The 26214-nt window shown below is 45.9% G+C and overlaps 1 protein-coding gene across 6 annotated transcripts; it reads right to left on the bottom strand.

Moving 5' to 3' along the window:
* Positions 1-257: 257 nt before the first annotated feature.
* Positions 258-26214, bottom strand: pfkpa (phosphofructokinase, platelet a). Of its 6 annotated transcripts, XM_079361713.1 has the most exons (23): positions 25934-26214; positions 21790-21863; positions 20766-20843; positions 19961-20150; positions 19341-19506; positions 18480-18524; positions 18289-18397; positions 16908-17003; positions 15654-15746; positions 13561-13686; positions 12490-12554; positions 12179-12248; positions 10503-10649; positions 9526-9596; positions 8947-9034; positions 7059-7211; positions 5508-5660; positions 4294-4458; positions 4151-4212; positions 3371-3482; positions 2010-2109; positions 1229-1334; positions 258-983 (listed from the first exon to the last, which is right to left on the bottom strand). In XM_079361713.1, the coding sequence occupies exons 1-23, from the start codon at positions 26025-26027 to the stop codon at positions 827-829; spliced, it is 2520 nt and encodes an 839-aa protein (XP_079217839.1). In that variant the 5' UTR covers positions 26028-26214; the 3' UTR covers positions 258-826. The 6 variants fall into 6 exon arrangements, with proteins under 6 accessions (XP_079217839.1, XP_079217837.1, XP_079217836.1 ...); XM_079361711.1 differs by lacking the exon at positions 5508-5660; XM_079361710.1 differs by lacking the exons at positions 5508-5660; positions 16908-17003 and adding an exon at positions 17943-18038 and having other exon boundaries at positions 25934-26213.

Genomic DNA, 26214 nt, shown 5'->3' with positions numbered 1-26214 from the left:
GCTCGTCCTCAGATGGTTTTTGGTTGTCTTTCTTCAGTGTGGACTTTTTGTTTCCACTTGTTGAGTTTCGTTGCCTCTCGTTTGTTGTTTTGTTGCTGAGTCGTCTTGTTTTCTAATCGTCTTTCCCTCGTTCGTTTCTTCATCCTGTTGACGCCGCGTGTGAAGCAGGATCATCATGAGGTGATGGACGGCGTTTAGCTTGAAGAAACACGAAGGGGAAAACTCTGCGCGCTGAATGAAATGAATCCAGAGACACGTTTCATCGGGTTCCACTTCTCTGATTTTATTCAGTGGGAAACACAACGTCTGGTACATTTCTAAGGTGTTGGTGCAGCTGTGCCTACAGTTAATGAGAATATATCCATGTTCACCAGCAAAATAAACAAAGTTCAAAAGATAAATATTAGTTCCAGTGGAAAGCACAGCAGCAGCATCAGTGTCACATAAATATGCTGAACCTCACACACAGTGTGTGTTCTGTCCTCGTGCAGCGCCGCGCTGCCCGCTCGCCTCGGCAGCCGCAGACAGAGAAAAGTGCAATTTTTAAACAACAGTGAGACTAAAACATCCAGGGCGACGAGGACACGCAGAGAGGACGTACGCGCGCGTGTGTGTGTGTGTGTGTGTGTGTGTGTGTGTGTGCGTGTGTGTGTGTGTTATTAGAAACACTGCAGAGGCTAAGTTACCGTCATGATTCTGTCAGGACAAAACAAAAGAGACGAGAGACACTGAAGGAAAAGACACAAACAGGATGAACACAGGTTGTTCAGCTCGACGCCTCACCCATCTTCTTACACACCGACTGGACGTTTGCACGCCGCCGCCTTCACATGGCTACCGAAGCGTCCGACTCCCTGGGCCGGTTGCGCACGACGTGCTCGAGCTGGCCGGAGTCCGACACGTCGTAGCTCGTCTTGTATTTGGCCAGGATCTTCATGAGGGGACGCAGCTTCAGCCACCACTGCTCCTTGGGGATCCTGTGACTGCGGAGAGACGAGCGGCGTGGTTATGACCTCATCACGCCTTTAAGCACCCTGACCTGCAGACATCTGCCCTGTCCGCCGTGTGTTCAGTAAAGTCAGGATGTTTCTTTGTTCTAGCATCATGTCAGATCACGGAGGAAGAGAGCGTCATCCACGCAGCTCTCTGATTGGTCCTTTACATTTAGAGGCTACGAATCAGACGTGTGAGATGTGCAGGGACGAGGTGTGAGTCGTGGGATACCTACACGAAGTCGGTGTGCTCTTTGAGCTGCACGACGGGCTGGAAGACCAGAGCCCTGCGCCGCATCCCCAGCAGACAGCAGGTGTCCTCGGTGTTGGCGAACACGCGACCTGCACAGAAAGACGGCAGCTGTCAGAGGCGGAGACGAGAACATACAGTCACGTAGAACACACACATCTGCAGCAGGAGGAAGAGGAGGAGGAGGATCTGTCTGTGAGGGTCGTGAACAAACAGTCTTTGCATGAATCTAAAGGTGGAGATTAAGCAACTGAAGAAGGATGAAGCAGAGCTGGTGATGACCAGAAGCCAACATGGAGGACAAACACACGAAGCAGGAAGCTGACTTTTATTCTTTCAATATTTCCAATCCAGCTTTCAAACATCATGGAGCAGAAATATTGCAGCATGACGGCAGCTGAAAAAAATCTGTGAGTGTGTGTGTGTGCGTGTGTGTGTGTGAGAAGTGGCAGAGCAGGGGCACAGAGAGAGAGAGCGAGCGAGGGACGCGGAGCTAAACACAAAGATGGTCATGGAGCCGACGTGAAACAAAACATTTACCTTCATCTTATGTCATCCATGAGATTTTGGATAAAAGACAAAAAAAACAAACAAAGAGGAGTTTCAACTTGTATCTTAAAGTTCCAACACGCAGACTGAATGTGAACGAGTGATAAATAACAGACTCCATGACAGGTCGGGGTAAAGGTGGGCGTCACACCTGCAGGAGGAGGAGGAGGGGGGGGGGATAAGCTGCTCTGTCAGAAGCTGGGGGGTTAAAAGCTCACCGTGTCTGAACGTCTCCGTCAGCTTCTTGGTCACCCACTGCATCGCCTTGGCCGAGATCTTGGTCCCAAAGTTGCGGTCGAACGGAGACGGCGCTCCTCCCTTCAGAAACAATCAGGGGGTCATTTTGAGTGGGCGGAGCCATCTTTCATTTCGTCGAGTGTTTCCTGCTCCTCTGTGGGGACTGACTCGCTCGTGTTCACCGTCACCTGAACCTGCACGCTGTTCCACGCTCTCCATCAGCGCCATTCCCTCTGGTCACTGATCTCCGGAGCGTGCAACACTCTCTGACTGTCTCTAATACTTTACAAGACTGTTTCAGATGGAGCACGATGTAAGCACATGTCACGCTGGACAGGAAAGGCACAGTCCGGCCAATTTCAAAATAAAACAATTAAAAGACTCCTCATGGCATTTTTCAATCATTTTATCAACATGACGTGAAAACAGACGAGTGAACGAGTCTTTCTCAGACTGAAGAAGCAACATATCGTTTATTCCTGTGTGGTCTTTCACTCCTCCTGCCATGTGTGTACCGTAAAGGTGCAGCTGTTTTTACCTTCATCACCTGTGACAGCGATCTGCCCCGCCCACAGCTCCAAACAGTGGAGATAAAATCAGGATGTTTGGAGGCTCTGCACTCCTCCCTCTCCTGCAGGCCTCCACGCCGTCTGCTCGACTCGCTTGCACGGACCCGAGCTGCATGTCGTGTTTGTGATTTGCACGTTCGATGCAATAATGAGCACGTCGATTTTACACGCTCAGAATGGTGAAACACATCGTTCATCTAACATGATCAAGCAGCACATTTTGCTTTGAAAGACTCAGCGTTTGATTTGTGTTTCATGTGTGCAGCTGCTGAAGCCGATCCTTCTGTGGATTCCTCCTCAGTGTGGAGGAAACGTTTTTCCTCTCTCAGAGATGTAACGTGAGGAAACAATGAGACGAATATCCTCCAGATTCAAACCCCGAGCCGCTGGGACACCCGCCACGCTCGGCTTCTCTTCATTCATATTTTAAACCACGGATGTCCTTGAAGTTGTTGAAGCAGCTGCGCTAAGTTTAGAGAAATCTTCTAAATCCAAAAACTTTCATGAAATGCTTTTTGTGTGTTTCCTGTTACTCGCTGCAGATGCAACCCGATCGGCCCTCTGGGATCGTCAAAGATTCGTTTGATCCTGTTTTATCTGCGATAATCTCGAGACACACGCCGACCAAAACACAACAAAGCCGCTCCGTGTAAAACGGGGTCATGCATATTTAAGATACAAATATAGAAAATAGTTGAACAAACCTTCCTCAGCCTGGACAAATTGATCCCCGGGACGCTGCTTCAGAAGTGTGTGTGTGTGTGTGTGTGTACCTGCTGCATGTGTCCCAGCACGTTCTTCCTGAGTCGATAGACGCCCCGCCCCTCTTCAGAGTACAGCTGGTAGATGAAGTCGGTCGTGTAGTTCTCGTTACAGTTCTCGTTTTCTAAACACGGAGAAAAGGAAACGTGTTCAACGAGTCTCCACGTTTAAAATCATGACCTCAGAATCTGTTTACATTTAACTCTCAGAGAGAGAGAGAGAGAGAGAGAGAGAGAGAGAGAGAGAGAGAGAAGAGAGAGAGAGAGAGAGAGAGAGAGAGAGAGAGAGAGAGAGAGAGAGAGAGAGAGAGAGAGAGAGAGAGAGAGAGAGAGAGAGAGAGAGAGAAGAGAGAGAGAGAGAGAGAGAGAGAGAGAGAGAGAGAGGTCGTTCTGCCGACTCGATGGACTTGATAACGAGTGTTTTAGATGTAAAAGTGACAGGTTGCTGCTTTAATTGGACTTTTTGGATCAGTGTCGTGTTGATTAAAGATCGTGTCGTTGAAGGTGCGAGGGGATGGAAAGATGAATCGTGATAAATCCATCGAAATGATTTCTTTACGTCTGCGTTTCTGAGCAGCGTAAACAATCGAGTTCATACAGTATTTCTGATGCTGGACCTCAGTGACACGGTGAGCAAGATTTAGAAACTGAAGCGTCTGTTAAATCTGAGCTGTGGAAACATTTTGGCCTCGAGAGAAGAAAACAGACGAGACAAAAACTGTAAATGTTACAAGAAGACAGAACGACACAAATGGCTTCATAAACTTTAACTGTGAAGGATGAGAGGGTTACCTCAGCACCAGTCCTCTCTGGATGCTCGTCTTCATCTTCTCAGTCAGATGCTCCACGTTGGCCTGTGGGAGTAAAACAGGAAGTGTTACAGACGTGTGAGGCTGAAGAGAGGACTGTCAGGTCCGTGCCGGTTTGAAACCCACCTGCAGGTCCTTGATGTCGAACGGCTCCTCGTAGATGTAAGCGGCGTCGGCTCCTGCAGCCAGTCCTCCCACGCTGGCCAGGTAACCGCAGTAACCTCCCATCGTCTCAATGATGAAGACGCGCCTCTTCGTCCCGCTGGCTGACTGCTTGATGCGGTCGCAGGTCTGACACATGCACACAACGCCAGTGCACATCAAGTGATTATTATCACGTCATGAAGCTCCATCAGAGACTCTAACACGGAGTCAAGGAGCGCCATGAAGTTTCACGTCTTTTCTTTATTTAAGCAGACGAATAAAACGTTAAAAATGTCCGAGTCGAGAGAAACGACGAGCCGCCTCACGTACAAACTCAATGATTCAACTTTTAAAGACACAAAATTTAACAGCCTCTTCAAATCATCCAATCAGAGCAGCTCGTTAAAGACTAGTTTTGGTTACTTCAGACCAAGCAATCTGATTGGACAAGAGGCCTTCTCTGAGTGACATCACTGGGACTGTATCCCTCCTCCTCCTCGTCAGTCAGGAGCTCACTGCAGAGGAGCTGCTGTGGTTACCATGGACACCAACTGCCAGATGTAATGTTAGGGTTGCTTAGCAACAGTCAAGTTTGAGTTTAGTTGAGCTAAAAGATGATCAGTGGTTGATTTTTAATCTCTTGTTCTACATGTCAGATATCTTTGATTTCTTGTTTAATATTTTCATCTGAAGGTTTCGTGCGTCACAGTTAAATCTCTTGATGGCGCTCCTATGACTCGGCCGATCGACTCTCACGTCACTTTATATTGATTAATTTTTTTTAATCTGTGAGAGAGTGAACTCGACATTTACCCTGCTATGAGTTAACATGCTGCACGAGGTCACACGAACACGTCAGAGAGTCCATGAATCATCTCAAACACAAACGTTACATGTCGTGAAAACTACGTGACAGAAACACTCTTATGATAGTAACAGAGTCAGAGTGTGTGTGTGTTGTGTGTGTGTCAGTGTGTGTGTGTGTGTGTGTGTGTCAGTTAAACTATGTTAACAGAGTGATTTAGTAATGTGGCTGAAGACCTACAGACGACACACTACAGGAAGAAGAAGCCGGCGGCGGTGCCGTGTTGTAGTTCTTATGAGCGGGTCGTGAGACCTCTGGAGTGTGATCATCGGACCGTTAACGTTTTGTGTGTGTGCATCTTATTCAAAGGGGTCAAAGTCGACTGCCTTACCTCCACGATGGCATTGAGGGCCGTGTCGGCCCCGATACTTAGATCTGTGCCCGGCACATTGTTACTTATGGTGGCAGGCAGCATACACATCGGGATGCAAAGCTCCTCATAGGTTGCACGAGCATCACACAGCTGCAGCAGACTCTCAAACGCCTGAAGCGGCAGTATATGAAAAAACGTATTAGTGCCACAGAAAGGCCAGGCCACCGAGAGAGAGACGGGAATCTCTCCCCGTTTGTCGGAGCGTATCCTGCCATTCCGGCTCTTTCCGTGTGATAGCGGCAATGGCTTCCCTTTGGCAGAAAGTACAGGAGGACATGGAGGAGGACGAGATGATGACAGAGGTGAGCCTCATCACGAAGGATGGACAAACAAAAGAAGAAGAAGAAGAACGATGGAACAGACAAACAGAAAGAGATGGGACAGAGGTCGACTCAGCAGCAGAATGCAGAGACGACAGCACGCCGCTCGCTCACGTGTGCTGCGGACGAGGCGAGACGAGAACTGATCAAGTCTGCATACAAATGAGCGAGGATGAAGAGTGATGACGATGGTGCCAAGATTCAGGCTTAGATAGGTTTCTCTACAGGCCTTTTTTTTTCTATATATATATATATATATATATATACATTTTCGGGATCTGAGTGACATAAAGGAGCAAAATGTTTTTTCTACAGCCGGCAGGACGGGCCAATCAAACTGAGTCCACTAAAGATCAGATTATTTTTTTGTCTGACAACATAAAAAAACAGAAAAAACAAAACACATCCCTCCAGAGATGAACCTGTTCCTAAGGTAAGCATGTCAGCAGCTCACAGATCTTGCAGGGTCACAAACTGCTCTATTTATTTTTGAGATTATTTCCCATCATGCACCTGGTGGTAATGTACAATTAAAACATTTTTGGCAGAATACCAAAAAAGAAGGAGAAACTGGAGAATCCCTCCGCGACATGCTCCAAACATGTTTGCACCTTTTCGTCAGTCAGACCCAAAATGTGATGAAATAAGGTCGAGGCTGAAGTTAGTGTTGACTTTGAGTTATTCTGATGAGTGAGCTGGAGTCATGACACTAAAGTTTAAAGTTAGTTGAGCGTCTTTAATCCTAAACAGTGTTTGTTATTGTCCTACAGGGTGTTAGGCCGTGTTGTGTTCGTGCAGACAGAACGTGACACCTGCATGCTGTTAATCAGTCGTCTGCTTGTTCATTATGTGGGTGAATTCCAACACACAGTCAGGGAGGAGTTTGAGCAGGCAGAGCAAGCATGGCGGTCACAGCACTCGTGCAGCTCGCAGCATGCCTCCATGTTGTCGCTCACTTACCTGAGAGGGAGGGGAGGGACGCTACTCTGTGGAGCTACACCGTCACACCTTTGATTTTTCTTTTTCTAGTTTTAGTCAAAAATCTACTCCAACATTTCCCTGACCATCAAACCACTGAGTCAGCCATTTCTCCCTTCTCCAAACATGATTGGCTGGCTGAAGTGTTTGGTGTGTGTGCGGGTTCGTGTTGCTAGGTTCATCTACTCTGGTTGCCAGCACCATCACTTACAGTGGTGATGGCGTTCAGAGCCGTGTCAGCGCCAATGCTGAGGTCTGAGCCCGGCACATTGTTGGAGACAGTGGCTGGGACCATGACCATGGGCACACAGAACTCGTCATATTTCCCGCGCGCCGTTAACAATTCCAGCAGTGACAGGAAGGCCTGCAGGGCAGAGCCAAGGGCTTTAGTGTATGCAGGGGGGGGCGGGGGGGGGGGAGCGATGGGATGGAGGGTTCGGTTCAGAGGTGCTACTTGCCACAAAAAGGAGGGGAGACAAAAGTGAAGGGTGCCAAGGGAAGGAGCCAGGTCTATCACAACGGACAGCAGCGAAACAGACAGGAACCACTCCACAGTGTACAACATGATCTCTCTCTCTCTCTCACACACACACACACACACACACACACACACACACTCACACATTGCCACACACTCACACATTGACACACTTGTTTACTTGCATACATCACAGGAAGATAAAGCCAGTGAGCGTCTAAACGGGATTGCGTGAAATGGCTGGAGAAAAGCAGCTGCTCTCTGTTTCCAAATCAAATCACATCATTTAACATATCAACATTTTAAAACTTGTTATTTAAAGTCTCACAAAGACTTCTTCAAAGTGAACACACTTGGACTTAAATGTGTTGTTTTTTTTTGTCAGAGACTTGACTGAAGCGTGATTATGTATGAAGAACAGAAGCCCAAAGAAGCAAGTGAGAAAAAAATGTTCTGATCATCCGTTTTCAAGCGATCAAATATTTCCCCTCTCCTGTGTCGATGATTAAAAAAAATGATAGTGAAGTTTTCCGGCCCTCTCAGTGTGTCGCTGCAGCCTGAAGAAGACGACGTAGCTCTGTGAATTACAGAAAAGGCCTCGGAGTGACTGGACCAGGATTATTCTTCCCAACACTTTTTAGACTAAAGTTTCCCCTCTTGTTTGAAGTTATTAAACGTGTTCAGTGTGTGAAACAGGTGACTGATCACTGTTCTGTGAGAACACAAAAAAGGAGCACTGATTGATCATTACAAATAATAAGTCATGAATCACGACTGAGAGAAGCCACCTGCTGGACAGACTGTGACATGTTCACATATCAAACCCCATCAATGAGAGAAGATGTCGGCATCGTGGGAGTCTGACACCTAAAGACAGATCGGTTAAATTGTCATTTCAAACATTGGTATCAGTGTCGATCCTGATTTTCTCAGTCAGTAAATCTCTAAATCAAACTGTCTCAAGAATTTTTAACAGGATGAAAAAAAAAGCTGCCAGGAACATTTTCTGTTCATCGAATCAGAGCAGCTTTTTTTTGTCAAGGAAGGTGGAAAAAAATATCGATATAATTTTTCTAAATTTAAAAACATCTCTTTTTGTTTCTTCCAGCCTGTTTCAGTTTGTTCCACAGCCGAGCGAACCCTACACCTCACTAAATCCCAGCGACACCACGTCGTGAATGAATCCAACAGAGAACCTGAGACAGGAAAGGTCAGCATCTCCGAGGTCGTCCACGAGGCGGAGCTACGTGCTGACAAACATAAAGGTTGACCTTTGTCGGCTTTGTCGGTGTCACCATAGTGATTAATCCCAGTCTTATTCAACGATCAATGATTCCCCGTGTTTCTTTCTCATTGCCTCTTTGGGTTTCCGTCGAGCCAGATGTCGGTGTGTTGACATAAACAGGATCAGTTTGATGGAAAGGAGCCAATCACAATGTTCACTGTCTTATGCTGCACAGTACATCAAGAAGTCAGTCAATGAAATAACACAATATGCTTCAACAGGTACAATTTAACTTTAATAATGGACACATCATGAGATAAGGCATTAAATTTACTGATGTGAATTCTTAAATGAAGAGTCGGTTAAAGAAGAGAAGAAGAAGAAAATGAAACGTACCTCAAATCCTCCGACGATCAGCAGCGCGTTGATGTTGTGCTGTCTCATCTGCTCGGCAATTTTGTCAACATGCTTTGCAGGAAGTGTTCTGGACGGCGAGGGAGAAAGAGTGCGATGAGTATTTAGTTAAGAAAAAGTGTGTGTGTGTGTGTGTGTGTGTGTGTGTGTGTGTGTGTGTTCGAGTGTTTGCAGCTTCAGCACGACTGTGTTCGTCAGGTGAAACTCAAACATCTCAGGTGATTTCACACCGAACCTGTTTGGTTCAGTCCAAGCGAACTCGAGTCCGTTTGCAGAGTCGGCGTTCTTCTTCTGTGCTGATGTGAGAGCTGTCAATCAAACTCTGGTGCGGGCCGAACAACCGTACAGACACTTTATGTTTTTATTATCTGTACTTTTATTGTTGTCCTTTATATTTCTGTATAATTCTTCTGTTAGTTTACACCTGTGCGTCCAGCACATGTGCATGATAATTAAAGTGCGTCTTGTACACCAGATTTAACAGTAAACTCTGATGCGTCTGTTCTCGGCCAGCGTCTTCACCAGCGGGCCGTGCGTAACGCCGAACGGTTCAGACTTTACCTTTTGGTCCCCAGCAGAGATCCACCTTGTCCCGTCCATCCTCCGACATCAGCCCACTTGATCTCCTTTATCTGAGAGGGAGACGACGACATGAACATCATGTTAAATACTCATCGTACCACCTCAAACTAGCTTCATGCTAACTTCATGCTAACGGTGTTTCTGTGTCGGTGCTTCTTTGACGTCGGCTCGCTCTGGACTCTCTAACGTTCAGGATCCCTCCCCTCCTCCTTCGGTCGGAGCTTGTTAGCAGGAGAGTTAATTTGCCAGACTCTCTCTCTCTCTCTTACATTTAACGGATGAACGGGAGCAAAGAGACCTCAGAGGTATGCTGCACAGAACACTAAAGTACAGAAACCCATTACTCCCGCTGCTCTCTTCTTCTCGGGGTCAGTTGGCGCAGAACGATTTCATCCAGCCGGGACTCACAGGGTGTTTTACTGGGCAGCGATGCTGGAGACGTTGTGATGAAGATAAATGGTCCGCTCTTTTGTTAAACGCTGCTCTCTGAATGAGGGGATTAACTGTGTTCCTCTGGGAAAAGGTCAGATGAGGATACAGGAGTGGAAACCAGTTGAACCAGTCAGACCGGGAGGAGTAAAGCGGCTCATGTTACTGAACAGAGCAGGTCTCACGTTGACTGATTTCACTCTTTATTTAATATGTGAGCCCTTCTTCACATTAGGTTCAGGAGAGAATCTTAAATTGCTTTAAGCTCTATTACAGTCTGTGCACTCTGTTGCCCCCTTCTGGTTCATAGTGGGACTGCAGCTGTGTCGTTTCTGTTTTAGTTTCTAGAAGAGAAAAGTCTAAAACCTTTCTATAGAGAGTTTTTTCCCTCTCAGACGTCGATGCACTCGTTCCCTGTGTGGAGAAACGTGACGCCTGATGATGCTCAGGCTGTGATTGGACGCTTGCTCTGGAGAGGAGGGATTCAGCACAGCGTGGAGTTTTAGCTCATCTTCCTGCGTACCCACCTGTCCTTTGTAGAATCCCTCGAAGCCGTCACTGACAGCAAACATCTTGTGCCCCTCGGAGATTCCCACCCTGACAGCCGATCGAACGGCGGCGTTCATCCCCGCTGCAGGGGCGCCGACGTTCAACACGGCGACGTTGAAGTTGCTCTGAAGGTAAAAAACAGACATCAGACGAGACTTAAGGTGTCTTATGACACTTCACACACACAGAGCATGTTGCAGTTGTTGCTGGTGGATAGTTGATCAAGCGCCGCAGAGTCAATCAATAAAAACACTGTGGCGTGCTCTCAGCTTCACGCTGGCTCTACAGTGGTCATTATCACAGATGCAGGGGGGGGGCAGAACCCTGAGGCGAGCTGCGCGGCGTGACGTCCGCCTGCCGTGCTGCCGCTACACTTCACTGATCTTCAGTACGAGCCGCCGCCTCTGCAGCAGGCGGCTACAGCTCCCGGCAAGGTCGACCAAGTCACGGCTCAGCGGGGGGGCCAGGTGTCGTCTAATATTACTGCACAGCCGAGCGCTGCACGCTGAGCCCCATCTGAAGCCTTTCACTTGAATTACAGGAAGTGTTCATTATCAGCTCCACTTGCTTAAAGCTAGGCGGCTAGCGGCTTTAAGAGTAGATGACCTAATGATTGGCTAACGATTGGACATGTTCACGTCAATCAAACATGTCTGAGTCTGTGAGCGAAACACAAACGAGCTGAGGGCAGCGTCGTCACGCCCTGCACGCACAACGAGCCAGAAACAACACGTCCGAAGAGAGTTTGTCTTCACTCATTTTTAGAAAGTCTTTACTGATCTGCTGCTTTCATGTTCAAAGAGTTGCGTAACAACATGAAGAGCTGAAACCTCATTTTGAGGCCCAAATGACGTTTTTCATTTTTGTGCCTCTGTCATGTTCATATTTAATTCAAAGTGTCTTAACAAAATTACTAAAAATATCCTTATGATAGAGTTTGTAAAATGGTGCACACACTAAGAAAAGGTTATGATCAGCGTGGTGATTTCGCTCCGGCAGACAGCAGGCGCCCTGCCGCACTGGGTCTATTTCTTGAGCCTCACAGGAATAAAGAAAAACAAAAAACGACATGTTGCTTTGTGTTTCTGAGGATAATTTGTTGTTCATTCACTTCCTGTTTTGACGTCATAAAGTGATAGAAGATACGATTGTGAGTCTGCATGTTGAGTTTTATTTTGAAATTTACCGGATGCTCTGACTTCCTGAGTCCAGAGAATAATTTGGTCACTTTGACTAAACTACGACTGAAGCTTTTCCATTATCTGAAAATCTTTTGGCCAGTTCGACCCCAGTTTTAAAAACGTTAACCCTTTCTCGTTCATCGCTGACATAATATCTAGTTTCCTCTCAAATCACGAAATGCTGACATTACAGATACAGCGTAGTAAAAGTACAAGTTTAAGTGTAGTGAGTGAGCCTGTTCAGCCTGTGGAGCCTTCAGCAGCATCGTGGCTGTTTTCAGATGGCTGAGTCATTATTGGTAGGCAGATCCTTTGAATAGTGTTATTAAAAATGCAGCATCTCGAGCCCTTTGGGAGGCAAACTCGCTGACCTCAGAGCAGCCAGCTCTCCGGGCACAGCCGAGGAAAAACAACCGCCCACTGTCGCTGGGAGACGTGCCAAAGGGAATAAAGGCTGTCGTGTGGTGACTCACCGTTGGTAGCTCAGATTCTGGTTTACGATGAGCCAGCAGTTTGTACGTCCTCAGGTTGTTTTCAAAACTCCTGCAGTGAAACGAAAAGGTGGGACATGCAAGGTTGTTGAATCAATAACACGGTATGTTTTCACTCATAGTGAGGCTCAAAGTGAAAGTCATGGTTTGAATGATTTGAGAAGTCCTGCATGTAAACGACTGATAATGATTTAAAGCAGCACTTTGATCCACGTTTCTCTTCCTTGAGTCAAACTTCCTCTAAATTAAGGAGGGATGGTTTTGGTGCTATGTGACTTGATCGGGGTTCATACCTGCCCCGAAGCTTCACCGCCTCCTCAAACCTCTTCTCATCCATGGCCTTCTGCACCTCCTGAGTCTGAGGAAAACACGGGAGAGTTTCTTTTTAGTTCATTAAAAAAGCAAAGTAAGCCGGTGCATCCAAAGTCAATTCAATCCAAAATAAAAAACCTACGACCAAAGATAATGAGGAAGCACCCAAAAAGGAATTAACACAGCTTCAAAGGTTGTGTGTTATTTTAGCCTCGTTTGTTTTTTTATTTCGCACCAATACACCGAGACAATTTCCTCGTATATGTAAATGTACTTCAGTATTAAATTTAATCCGATGGGGAAACCATCTGGTGTCGAAACATGAGCGTGACTAAACTTAAAAAGTGATGGTGAGAGGAAGCCCATATGAAGACAATAAAAAAAGAAGTGATGTGTTTTTGAACCCAGTTAAAACCAACCAGCTACTACATGTTTAAAGAGCTGCAGAGATTTGTGACACACAAAGCTGTTTTCTCCTGAAAGCTTCTCATTTTTCTCATGATGAACCTCACAGCGGGACACTATCCCTGTCAGACGGGAGGGGGGGTCAGATGCTCAGCCTGTGAACTTCAGGAGTGGAGTGAGAAGAGAACAAGGCTACGGGGGAGGTGAAGCCCTCGTCCAGCGTTCTGCAGCACAGGTCACTCAGTGTTCAGGAGATCCGTCAGATCCAACCACGTGAGCTCAACAATGCAGCTTCTGTGTGCGTTTCCATGGAGACGGGCCGTTCTTACATCACCATGCTGCAGGCAGTCATCGCCAACGCTGCCAAATGCTTCAGAAAATCATTGAGCAGACACAACTGCCTCTCGAACAATAAAGCTCTCATTGGAACATCAGTGCTCACCGGGCCCGATGAGCGGCCATGTTTGTCATCATTACTTCAGCTGTCGCAGCCCGAGCACGCTGACTCTGAGTTCAGCTGAGTCATTTCACACACTGGTTTTTTGTGCGGTGCAGTTTCCCCCTCTCACCACCTCGCGCGTGTGTGTGTGTGTGTGTGTGTGTGTAATGAATGTGTTGGCCTGGTTCCAGCCCAGTCCAGTGCCTACCATCTGCACACACTCCATCAGAGGCAGCCGCACCGATTGGTTCCCGCACAGGGAGACGACACAGGCTGGCGTGTTGGCCGTGGTCTCCAGGAGAGCGAGGACGGCCTCTACGCCCATACGACTGGCCTGTGTGAGCAGACGGAGAAAAACTGCATCATTCTCCCTGTCAAATACACATTTCATCTTTCAAACATCTCATCCTTTTTTATTTATGTAAAGAAAGTGACCGGATGAAATTCAGGGTTTTATTCATGACCCCGAATCACAGAACAGCAGCCGTTTGTTCCTGCAGATAAACAGGACAGAGACTTGCTTGGACACACTGAGACATTATGTAAAAATCTGTTGTCATAGAAATGTATCAATAAACCTATAAAAGTATTTTCTTAATATTCTTCTCTTGTATTAGCAAGTCTTCATATGATGAAGAGAAAACGCTGCACGCATTTTTGGTGCTTGGTGTTTTTAAGAAAGGTGCCGTTCCTCTTCCTCGTGTTTCTGCGTCCTGCAGATCGTGTCGTGTACTCACATCCTCGGAGCGAGGAGGATTAAGCTCAACCTCCTGACTGAGTGGGCGGGCGGACGAGCATCTTCAGTTTGATGCTCAAAATATAAAACTTGCTGTAAAAAGGAGTGGAGAAGGGTTGGTCATACAGCGGCATCTGTCAATAGACTGTTGTCATAGCGACGAGATGCATGTGCATGGCTTTAATACAGGGAACAGGTGCTTCATTCAAGCCGTCCCACAGGTGAGTCACACAGGTGTGTGTGGTGACCTTTTTTTTTTTTTTTTACAACACAAATTCACCATTTGACATCAATGAGCGATGTTCTGCTCTCTGCTCCTTGCACACGTGTTGCGTGTCGTGTCTGACGTGTACTCTGCAGGTAATCTGAGAGAGAGAGAGAGACGCACGCCGTCACGTCCCTCCTGTTAATGCGACATGCTCTTCTAAGTGTGGATCACCTGGTCACACTGTTGTCATCGCTGCGTGCAGCTTGTTGCTGCTTTTGTTCACCATGAACTGTCGAAGTTTTGCAGAGTCATTCACAAAAAGCTTCCTGACAGCGTGAGGAGAACTGAAGTGAAAAAGGAAGTTGTTGTTGTTTGGGAGAGAGACCTCCTCTGATTGGTCGATCATGCGTCCTTTCAGTTTTACTTTCCAGATGAACACTTTGTTACTTTAGCTTTAGTAAACGCTTTTCTCTCTGCTTCCATTTTTGTTGCTTTTTGGTGAACACCACGAGATTTGTCGAGACTGTCTGTGTCACAGCGCTCCAAACGCTGAGCCACAAATCTGTTAATGTGCTTAACCTAAAACCCACACGCACTCACACACAGGATTAAACAGGAAGTGTGCACACTTCCTCTGTGGGAAAAGAGACAAAGGTCATAACTGAAAGGACGACTCATTAAGTGATATTTGGAGAATTGTGTCTCCAGTTTTCTGAACAGTTTCAGTCAAATTATAAGTTTCCCTAAAAAGTGAGAGAAAGTCGAGATGGATGGAAGATAATCTTCAGCTGTATTTAGACATCACGCACCGTAAATCCTCGACTCGTAGCGGGCGGGTCTTTTAAACCGGCCCTAACCTACAAATCAAGACCGGCCCCCTTTTCACAACTTCTGAACTTCAACACACTAATTCACACTTGTTTCCATGTTAAACGCTGCTGCTCTTCTGGCCTTTAACGTTAGTGCTCATCACTCGGCCTGTTTCATGTTACAGCCCGGTACTTTCTGCAAGGCTCCCATTACGAGTCAGTTTTCTATCACATGTTGTAAATATAAAGCATCGAGTCGCTCTAACCAGCAAATGTTCAATACTTTTATTAGAAGAATACTTTTATTAATGTTTTAAATTGAACACTGTTGCTTTCACTATTCTTTGAACCTCCTGTAGAGACCAAGCCGTCGCTTTAAGTCAATCACCCGGTGAGATCCTTCACACCGAACATTGTTCTCATACTCCTTCACTGCCTGCACATTTATAGAGGTTTCAAACTATCTACCTTAAGTCTATTGCTTTTAAATATCCTACTTCATTACTTTCATTATTCAATTCTCAAAGGAAGAAAAAAAAAACACCTACCAGGATGCGGTCAAAAGCAGAAGGCGTCCCTCCTCTCTGCACATGTCCCAGGATTGTCACTCGTGTGTCGAAGCCCAAACATTTGACGACGAGCTGGGAGGATAAAATGTCGCTGTGTGAGGAATTATTCTGATTATATCAGAACATATATATAACATGTTTCTAAACAGGACAAACTACTGAGAATGTGAAACAATCTATAGGTATGACAGACGTCACAATACGGAGGTTACGATCCACCAGCAGGGATGCTGTGAGCACGGTGATGCATCGTGTTTTAAAATGATTCAGGAATATCTCCATGGTTTATACGGACATGTCTATGTGCAGAGGAATGAAGGAAAAATGAATTTTTAAAGAATTCACATCCACTCTGGGTGCTCAGGTCTGGAAACTTGTGTTGGAAATTACTTTGATACGACCTCAAATGCAAAATCGCTGCAGGCACAAGGAATGCAACGATTCTCATTATAGCATTGAAATGTTCAGTACGACGGTTCGATACGCGCTTGTAAATTGCGATTTTACGTTCAATCTTTCGTGCAAAGTCTTTCTCTCTGAATTATGTCTTTGTGTGTGTGTGGCGGTGCCTTGGTAGATGGTATCATCCGTATCGTGCAGAATCTCTAGGTCTTTCATCCCCCGTGTTAAATGACTCAAATTCACCTCATGCAAACCACTCATACATGTCAGGGTAAAGAAATCTCTTCAAAACAAACTACACCATGAAACTTCATGTTAAAGAACACATAACAACACACAGAGGAGGACAGACGCGTGAAACACCAAATACAGAAGGAAAGCTGGAGAGAAGGGGAAACAGCGAAGCACATGCAAGCCATTCTGAGTTTTCAGTCATGTTAGCAGGGAGCTCAAACTGAACGTCGCAGAAGATACCAAAGCTGAAAGTTTAAATAAAAATACTGAAGGAGATCAAACTGGCCATAAGTTAGCCCTCAGATGAAGGAGGGTTAGTGCAGGGTCAGGGCACACTATGATATGTAAACATAAAGAGTGTGACACAAGGCTATGTGAGGTGCTTTCTCATGAGGTGTGTGGCTGTGAGGGTCAGTAAGGGTGTCTGCTCAGCAGGAGTCGTATGGTGACAGCATTCTTACCAAACTAGAGAGTGATTCTGACAGAGCACTCCAGAAACACAGCGACAGAGTCAAAGCCACACCAGGGCAGCAGTACAGTAGTAGAGGTCATACAGGAGGGAGTCAGAGCTCGCACGTGGTGACACTCTGTACTCACATTCTTGATATAGTCAGTGGAAATGGGCTTGTTGTTACCATCAATCGCCCCTTCGGCTACAATAATGATATTCAGCCTTTTCATCCCTGCTCGGTTCTACAGGGAGGAACAACATGACAGAAAAACTGAGACCGCGGCTGCGACATGGGCTCTCAGAAGCACGGGAGCCAGACGGCGCCGACGGCCCCCGAGAGCTGACGACAGATTGGTTTAGAAGGAAAGCAGCTGCTGTTTACACTTTGTAATAAGCAATATCCTGCCGACCTTACTCCTCGTCTTCACTGTGACGTGGACGATCATCATCATACAGCTTAATCATTACCTTAACTGGAGCAGGACGGATCATAGTCCGCTCAAACGAAACCTTTATCCCATTCATTTCAAACCTGGGCCGCCTTCTTACACATCTTGAGTTCAGAGGTTTCCTCCTAAAACATCACACCTCTGAGGTGTCCTCCCGTTGGGTTAAAGTCCATTTAATGGCCTCTTAGGTACACTTCAATACCTGCCCTCTCAGGAGCTCTGCCGATGGATAAAACCTAATTTAATGCCCTCTTAGGTGTCCTCCTGTTTAGTCCTCTCAGGTGTCCTCCCATTAGATAAAAAATTTTAATATTTAAAATAGTTAAAAAAATATTTAATGTCCTCTCAGGTGCCTTCCTGTTAGTTAAAACATCATAACTTGCCCTCTCAGGAGCTCTGCCGATGGTTAAAATGGGATTAAACACCCTCTTAGGTCTCCTCCTGATGGGTAAAACTTCAATACTTCCTCTCATTGAGATAAAGTCCATTTAATGTCCTCTCAGGAGCCCGCCCGGTGGAAAAAAAACACCATAAAAGGCTCTCTCAGGTAACTTCACTGGTACAAATTAAAAACCTAGTGAAACCTTCAGAAGTATGAAAATGGCCCAGGTTGAAAAAATGACCCTTTAACGTCTCATCTTTCAGGGCAGAAGTTTAACTCAGATTCTTTTCGTGGCTCCGTCGGGTCTCCGTGCTTCTGGTTTCCCCTTTCTTTGCACTCAGTGTACTCACATCCTTGACAATACTAGAAGTTATAGGATTCCCATGTCTGTCAATGGCTCCCTCTGCAACTATGATTATGTTGAGCCTCGTGCCCCTGGAGCGGGTCTGAATCATAAAACGACGGCGTGTTTCCAGAGGAGAATAAACAAAAACATGATGAACCAGCAGGCGACTCAGACTAAACATTCCTTCATCATCCGTCCTCTGTGATAAAGTAATCAGGATTCAGATCTTGTGGAGGAAAACATGAAAATCTGTGCAGAATCTGAACATTAAACAGGAAACACAGCAGGTATTGTGTTAGCGCTGACTCGAGTACACATCGGGTTCACTGGAACAAATCAGATCACGTTACCGCAGACAGTTTCTGACACATCTTGTCCTCCCAGCCGTCCTCTGGGGGCATCTCAGGGATCAGCACCCAGTCCGCCCCACAAGCCAGGGCGCTCACCAGGGCCAGGTAGCTGAGATAACAGAACAGGTATGTTTGCATAAACAGAGATCTCAGAGGTAGTTTTTATAAGAGTTTATCAGAATCCTTCTTACCCGCAGTGCCGGCCCATGACCTCCAACACAAATGTTCTCTGGTGGCTGAAAAATAAGGACAGAAAATATGAATCAGCTGAGAGTTCTGCCCTCTTTCAGGTAGTTTTAATATCTCTGAAGGTAAAAACAAACAATCCCGTGACAGAAAGGAATGCACTGGACGCAGTTACTGAGATTTGTAGCATTGGAAAAGCTGGATTATTTTTGTGCACTTCAGCTTACATTCACATAATAAAAATAAAGCCAAATGGTCTGAGGCCAAATCCAACCAAAACAAAGCCCCCCCCCTGAAAATAGCATCCAATCATAAGAGCTCTGCAGAGACAGTTTATCGCTCCAATCTCTGCAGTCGTTTCATCGTTCTTTTTTTGGATTACAAGAATAACTCTGCAGAAAACTGTGGCTGACATGTGTGCAAAAATCTGCAGAGCGGCGTCTGATGACTGACAGCAGGTCTCAGGAACCCTCCAGATAATCTGTACTCAGCCTGATTTAAGAGATAATAGATTGAGCCTAAACTGGCTGATATGTTTGGTGTGCAAATGATCTGATGTGCGTACACGAGTACAGCGGTCCACTGCCTTGTTTGAGCATGGTTGCCTTCACATCTCCCTCAGAGTGTACCCGAGACCACTTCTTCAAGCGGACTCAGGCAGAGTACCTGGGTATGCTACATTTACGTTCACACTGATCAAATTATGGAAATGTAAGGGTCAAGTCGACTCGGATCAGGACCTCGGCCCCTGAAGTGAAACCACCCTGAGAATGTGGGAAAAGCCTGAAATCATTCCTGTTCCAAAAGAAAAGTTGGAAGAAAGTTCAGAGACTGATGACAGAAAAAAAAAAGAATTGCAGCCTCACCTCTGTGCAGTCGTCATGATCGCGTCCACCACCTCGATGATTCTGTGCAGAGCCGAGTCGGTGCCGATCGTCATGTCAGTCCCACAGAAGTCGTTATCGATGGAGCCGACCATTCCCACGATGTGGAGGGCCGAATACTTCTGAACGGCATCGGCTTCGATCAGGCCTGAAAGCATGCAGAAGTTACAAGTGAAGAAAAAAAAACAAAAAACATGAACGACACTTTTGGTTTTTTTTAGACACGTGACTCTCGTAGTCTCCTCTCGGGAAAATATGACAGGAAGAGGAAGTGCTGAGCTCAGAGGACAAACCAGGCAACACTAAGACTGAAATGGAAACGAGGAGAATCGTTGCAAAGAGAGAGAGAAAAAACTGCACCAACATCTGGTGAGAATGACAACCTGAGGTAACACAGTATGACATGGAACATTTACAAACCACAGGGTGAGACCTCAGTCTGAAGCATGCTCTTATAATAGACACAGACTATGTGAGGTGTGTGAAATATATCTAACCCACAAACAGAACTTATACAAGCAGAAGTAAGTTAGTTGAGTAACAGCAGCACACGCTGAGTTTGTTTCAGCGCACCGTAAATAAATAGAGATTGGTTACGGCACCTTGCTCCACCAGCTCCGTCAGCAGCCCGCTCCACTCCTCCCTGAAGAGATTTGCTCCCGTCAGACTTCCGTCTCCGCCGATCACACACAGGTTGGTGATGCCGTGCTGCACCAGGTTGTGAGCTGCCTTCAGGCGTCCCTCGTGGGAGCGGAACTCTTTACAGCGGGCGCTGCCGATAACAGTTCCACCCTGAAGACGACAGGTGTCAACAGTTCTTAAGCCCAAACTGACACTGGACTCGTTTTCATTATGCTAATGTGTCTCATTGCTTCTCTCTCTCTCTCGTCTGGGAGGAGGATGCAGGAGCTGAGTCATTGGAAGGATCAGTCTGAAGACGTTTTGCTCGACTATGACTTGAAGCCCGTCTTGTACTGTATGCTGCCAAACAGGATTATCGAGACTGGATTTTTTTCCTGACTTCTCTGTCGGACACATCCAGAGGATTCACTCAAATAACGGGAGATTCTCCAGGATGAAGAAGGAGTCAGGAGGAGAGAGGATACGAGCAAACACACCCACAGTCACCCTGCATCTATTTCCAGCTTGCAGCAGTGTTCTGTAAACACAGCTGATGAACACGCTGTGACCACAGAGATGTTAGATCATGAACTATTTAACCACGACAGTCTTATCTGTGTGCTGCATGCCTTCCTGCGACTCGTACCAACTTCCATTACTTTTCATTTCTACTTATTCACAGTGGAGCGCTCGTGAAAGTGAACCCACGTATGAGCAAGTTGTCTGTGACTCAGACAGTAATTGCATTAGAGGTGTGGAATGCAGCCCATAATAATAATAACTCACCACTTGTAGCATGCTGGAGACACTTTCCCATGTGGCTTCCAGGATGTTCTCTCCACCGTCCACCATACCCTGATACCCCTGAAGAAGAAAATCAATAAAGTCAATAAACACAGGAGATCTACAGACAAGTTAAAGCTGAGTTCAGAACAGAATCTTAAACTCATCTTCATCAGGTCAGGCTGAAGTGTGAACGAGCACCTGGGTGGGTGGCGTGTTTGGCACGAGGCATCTGCTCAAGTCTCAAGTCGGTTATGTAACACGGCACAGATGTGCAGGGAGAAGAGGACGAGCATGCGGAGTGAAAAATAAACACGCCTCTGTTTACAGAACTGCCATCTCTCTGTGAATGTCGCTGAATTAAATCATATCTCAGTAGTTTTCTGACTAACAGGATGAAGACTCGACATTCACTGCTTATGTGGGACAGAATTCTCCTCCGATGCCACTGAAGCCCTTCACTGTAACAAAGCACCACCGCCATTACGCCTTCACACATTCATACGCCTCTGTTGCTACCTCTGAAGGTGGCATCATTTAGATTTTACTTTTCAATGTTACAAACCAGACTTGAACCAGTGACCCTCCCAATCCAAGTCCTGAGAGACTGAGCTACTGCTGCCCACTAATTATTATTACCACTTATCATTTACGCCTCGGTCACACTCAGGTTGAAGACAAAGGCGTCTTCAAACGGCGGTCTGGACAGGGTCATAAACAGAAACTTCTGAACTGGCAACAATAACGGCTTTCTTTATTGATTTGATCCTAAAGCCGAAAATTAAATCACAAAGAAATCTTTGTTTGACTTCCTCTTGTCTTCTTCTGCACCTTTCCCTAAAAGCTCACACATATGTCTGCCTGTTATCAAACTTTGTGCATTTATCTACAAACTGAATAAGAAGATGATATTTAATGAAATGATGGCTTGTGTTATTACCCTTGTGAAACACTCTGAAGCTTTGTGAGTCTGGTAGTTTGAAAATCTCGTGTCGTTTCAACCATTCAACACAAAGTTTGGGCTCACCTCGTGAATGAAATAAACTTTTGCTCCCACATATAAACCCATTCGAACTACGGCCCGCACAGCAGCATTCATCCCTGGAGAGAGAGAGAGAGAGAGAGAGAAAACATTTAGATAAATTGATGCATAAAACAGACTTTTATGCAGCTTCTGCAGTGACGAGGGGGAAACAGAGGGGGAATAATCTTCATCTGTATCAAATAGTTGTAAAATCCTGATTTGAATGGGTATCTATCCCTTTAAGACTTTCATTTCCTCTTTCTTTAATTTATGGGGCTTGAATGAGTGTGTCAAGTGCAGCATATCAGTGTTTGTACTGTCTATCAGCAGCTCGGCCCAACACACTGCCATGTTTAGTCAAGAGCTCTCCCAGCACCTCCTGCAGCCTCCCAGTTAGTATGCGGACAGTCCAAGTGTACTCAGTAACCAACAATGCTCTGCTCTGTGCCTTGAATGTAAAAGGCAAGGATGGCTGAAGCCCAGATAGTGGGGATAATAGGTTACTCTTTACACACAGAGAGAGACTGACAGGAAGTTGGCTGTCTGGAAAAGATGTAAACAAGAGAAAGGAATGACTCTTTTTTTTTTTTTTTTCCAGCAAAAAAACAAAGTGCTGCAGCTCTCCGGGTAGCCGAGCTGTGCTGGTGTGTAGCGAGCCGACACAGCTGAGAGGAAAGCAGTGAAAGTGAAAAAAGACGGCTAATCTCAGAAGGTTCACCCTGCTGGAAAGTAAAAACTCATCTAAGCTGAGCTTTTCTTCAAACATGGGCACTCGAGGCCTTTTGAAAGTGGACAATTATTTAACATGCTGTCCAGTGTAAACAGCCCAGGGCCCTTTTGTCTGGTTACATAACTGTCTTTAAATGAGCAGCCTGGTTTTATCACCAACGGAGGCAACAAAGACGGTTTAGAGAAAGATAATCAGACAGAGCATCGAGAACATTTCAAAGAAACGCATCCTTTCTGTTTCTTTTCTCGGTTTTAGCTGAAAGTCACGAGGTTCGTCGCTCTCTTTCTGCAGGACTGACACTTTCCCGTGGAGAGAGGGAGTGAAAGGACTGAGCCAAGGCTACACAATACCCTCTGACACAGACATTCAGATCCTGTCATGCATGCCACAGCCTCATTACTTTCTCTGGGGCCAGCTTCATGTGTGTTTTTTTCACTCTGTGTGTGTGTGTGCCATAAAGAAACCGGTCAAATACCAATAAGTATCTTGTGAGTTGCAGGGAGCACATGTACACGAGCTCGCTGGAAAGTCGCAGCGACATGCAGTTTGTTTATCACAGTCACGCTTCCTGTTAGCAGTGACTGCAGAAATGAGAGGATGCATGTTAACAACAACCTGCAGGATGTTTGACACGTCACAGAGGGGAAAACACAGGTGTAGACATCAAATCTAAAGATGGCTGAATTCCATTTAGCTCCTGCTATTTGTTTGATTCAGTTAGGGCCGAGTGACGGATAACAGGACGGCGTTTCCCACGCAAAGACGACACCTGGACGGGCGCCCCGGTATGTTTATGGCAGGCCAAGTATTTTCAGAATCACATCAGAGAGAGAGTCTGAACATGATGATGACGTAGATGCATAAAATATACCCCAAGATAAGAGTAAAACAATAAGTGTGTGAGCATGAGTCATGTGACTCTGACCTGTGTTTTATCATGCCGACAACAACCTCTCTGAATTCAGCTGTATCAGCATTTTACGACTTTTAGGACTGAGGTCAACCCGCCTGTCGCTCAGGTCCTGAGTCAACACTGCACACTCATCCTGGAGTCCACACATGAGATCTGTGCAGTGGACTATGTGTCCAACAGTGACGTCTTTAAAGAGGCACGACTACTCAGTAATAACATGAAATAACAGCATGAACATTTTGATTTGTGCTTATAGACTTAAACAGGTTCTAGACCTCAGTAAAGATGACCCCCAAAAACAATCTTTTTACGCTTGTATATTGAAGTGTCTCTGTCAGTTTGTTGTTGCTGGTTTTAGCTTGTCGTTGTGGTTTTATGTAAATGTGTACGTGCGTATCATCAACCTGTAAAAGGACGACAGATGGAAATCAGACTTTGGCTACCGTCGGCTTGTATTCGCTGATTTTGAAAATGCACAGTGGGATACAATGAGTGCTCTTACTACAGATACCCGACATCGCCTTGGAAACAACTGAGCCAGTCAAAATCACTTGTAACAGATGAACTTCATTTTACTCAGTCTCACTTCCTGCATCTTTTTTTTTTTTTTAACAGAGTCCGCCCTGACCAAGAGCATGACTTTCACTTTGTGTGCAGTTTGTGAACACATGCAACTTCATGACAACGTTGCACCCTGAGTCTTTGTTTGACCTGCTGCTTGTATTAGAGATGCTAAAGAGAGTATAGCACTTTAGGCACACAGCCTCTCACTGTGTGTGTGTGTGTGTGTGTGTGTGTGTGTGTGTGTGTGTGTGTGTGTGTGTGTGTGTGAGGTCTCAGTCATCGCAGACTCTGACGTGAGGACTCGTCTGGGACTCTCTAACTCTGCTTCTAACGTCAGAGCGGAACAAGCAGGAGACCAGGATTCAAGTTACTGTACATTGATTGTTGTCAAAAACCATTTGTTACTTTAATTTACGCGACACTATGACTGGTAGGCTGAGCACATAAACCCGTCACCGCTAGCAGGCCTCCGTATCTGACAGGTGTTCATTTCCAATCCTGCAAAGAGCACGTCAGTATTTTCTGTAATAGTTTAAACATTTCCCTTCATTAAACAACCCGTTACTTGATGACAGTGATTTGATATTATCTATCCTGACATTCTGCGTAGAGAGTGACCTTTAAGACAGAAAAGTGAATTTCCATTCTTGGTTTGGACGTCCCTCTTTTTATTTCTAAAACATACTTTTAATGAAGCATGTGACATTGTGTATGACGTGCTGTCATCACTGCGTGAAGTTGCTGCTGCCTCTGAACCAGGACCACCTAAAAGGTCAAGCGCCCCCCCCCCCCCCCCCCCCCTTAAAAGTATAAAACTTATCTTATCTAACGTATGTCAGCTGTAGTTTCCAGTCCAAACTGTGTGCATGCCAAATGTAAAGGAACTGTGGAAAATGAATGTAACAAAATAACAGTAATAATGTGACGTACTCCAAAATAAGGATAATGTTCAGGATGTAAATAATATTGGCCAATCAGGTGTCTCAACACTTCTGATAATACTTTCTGACTTCGTATATGACAAACTATTCTCTGTATCTACATTGATTTAGTAAAACTGAACTACTGAGATCTGGATTCTGGTCTCTCCATAGAGCTGTGTGTGTGTGTGTGTGTGTGTGTGTGTGTGTGTGTGTGTGTGTGTGTGTGTGTGTGTGTGTTGCTGCTGATGGTGATCGCCCCCCCTCCCCTGCAGAGCACTAGCTGAACATCTGAGGGTTTATTTACCCTTTAATGGTATTAAAATGTGGACCTTTTGCATGATGATGATGATGGTGGGTGTGTGCGCGTGATATACGTGAAGTAACGTGTCGGTCAAATGAAGAGACGAGCCGGTGAGCACGTGACCAGGGTTTCCTCTCCGTGACGCAGAGGACGTGATGCGGCTCATCACGTACACAGGATACAAGACCTGCACCTCTCATCCGCACTCACTGCGACTTCTCTACGACCCTTAACCTGCACTTTTACATCACTTAAATAACACGTTAAGATGCTAAACTGCAGGTTTTTACTTCTCTTCTTGAAGCCGCACGTTGAAAACCCGCAATGCAGTCGCGTGCGCGTTAACGGCTGTCACTTTTTTTTCTTCATTAAAGTTATTCAGAGTGAGATTAAACGTATTTTAGTTGTTATTTAATTTATAAATCTCAAGCTTTTCTTGCCTGTGAGTGGGGAAAAAGATGCCACTGTTTGACCTTTAAAACAGCTTCATTCAAATCAATGACACTGAAGGATGCTAGCTAGCATCGGGTTAGCATGCTAGCTGAGCGTTTCTGTCACGACCTTATTAAAAAAAACATTTTAAACCGCTCTTGATTACTTAGTCATAAGCAGACCGTGGCCCCCTCCAGAGGCAGGGCTTGGCCCCGCAGCTGAAGCGGGGGTATTTTCGCCCTCTACGGGCCCGTCCTCACTCACACACTCAGCTCTGTGTTTACCTTGAGCATCTCCTCCGCTCGTCAGAACCGCGATAGCTTTCCCGGCTCCCGACAGGTTCTCGAAGAAGATCTTCTTACCGTCTGGCTGCGCCATCTTCACAGCGTGTCAGTTCAGTCCCTATTCCAAATGTGATGAAATAACACAACAGGGACCCGCTGGAGTATAAAAACACTGTGCTGAAAGGATGAAGGGCACAGCTCTGTCTGTGAATGCCCGCTATGCTCCTCCGTCGGTCCGCTCTCACTGTTCCGCATCTATCTGTCGATTTACATGAAGCGTG

This window comes from Symphodus melops, assembly GCF_947650265.1.
Source record: "Symphodus melops genome assembly, chromosome: 14".
In the NCBI taxonomy this organism is placed as follows: Eukaryota; Metazoa; Chordata; class Actinopteri; order Labriformes; family Labridae; genus Symphodus; species Symphodus melops.
Note: the sequence above shows the minus strand (reverse complement) of the source record. Positions and strands in the feature narration are given on the sequence as shown.

Coding starts and splice junctions, on each gene's coding strand:
- pfkpa (XM_079361713.1), bottom strand. CDS start 26,027: ATGGCGCAGCCAGACGGTAAGAAGATCTTCTTCGAGAACCTGTCGGGA. Junction 4,213..4,293: donor TCGACATCAAGGACCTGCAG/GTGGGTTTCAAA, acceptor TTACTCCCACAG/GCCAACGTGGAGCATCTGAC. Junction 3,483..4,150: donor CAGAGAGGACTGGTGCTGAG/GTAACCCTCTCA, acceptor TCCGTGTTTAGA/AAACGAGAACTGTAACGAGA.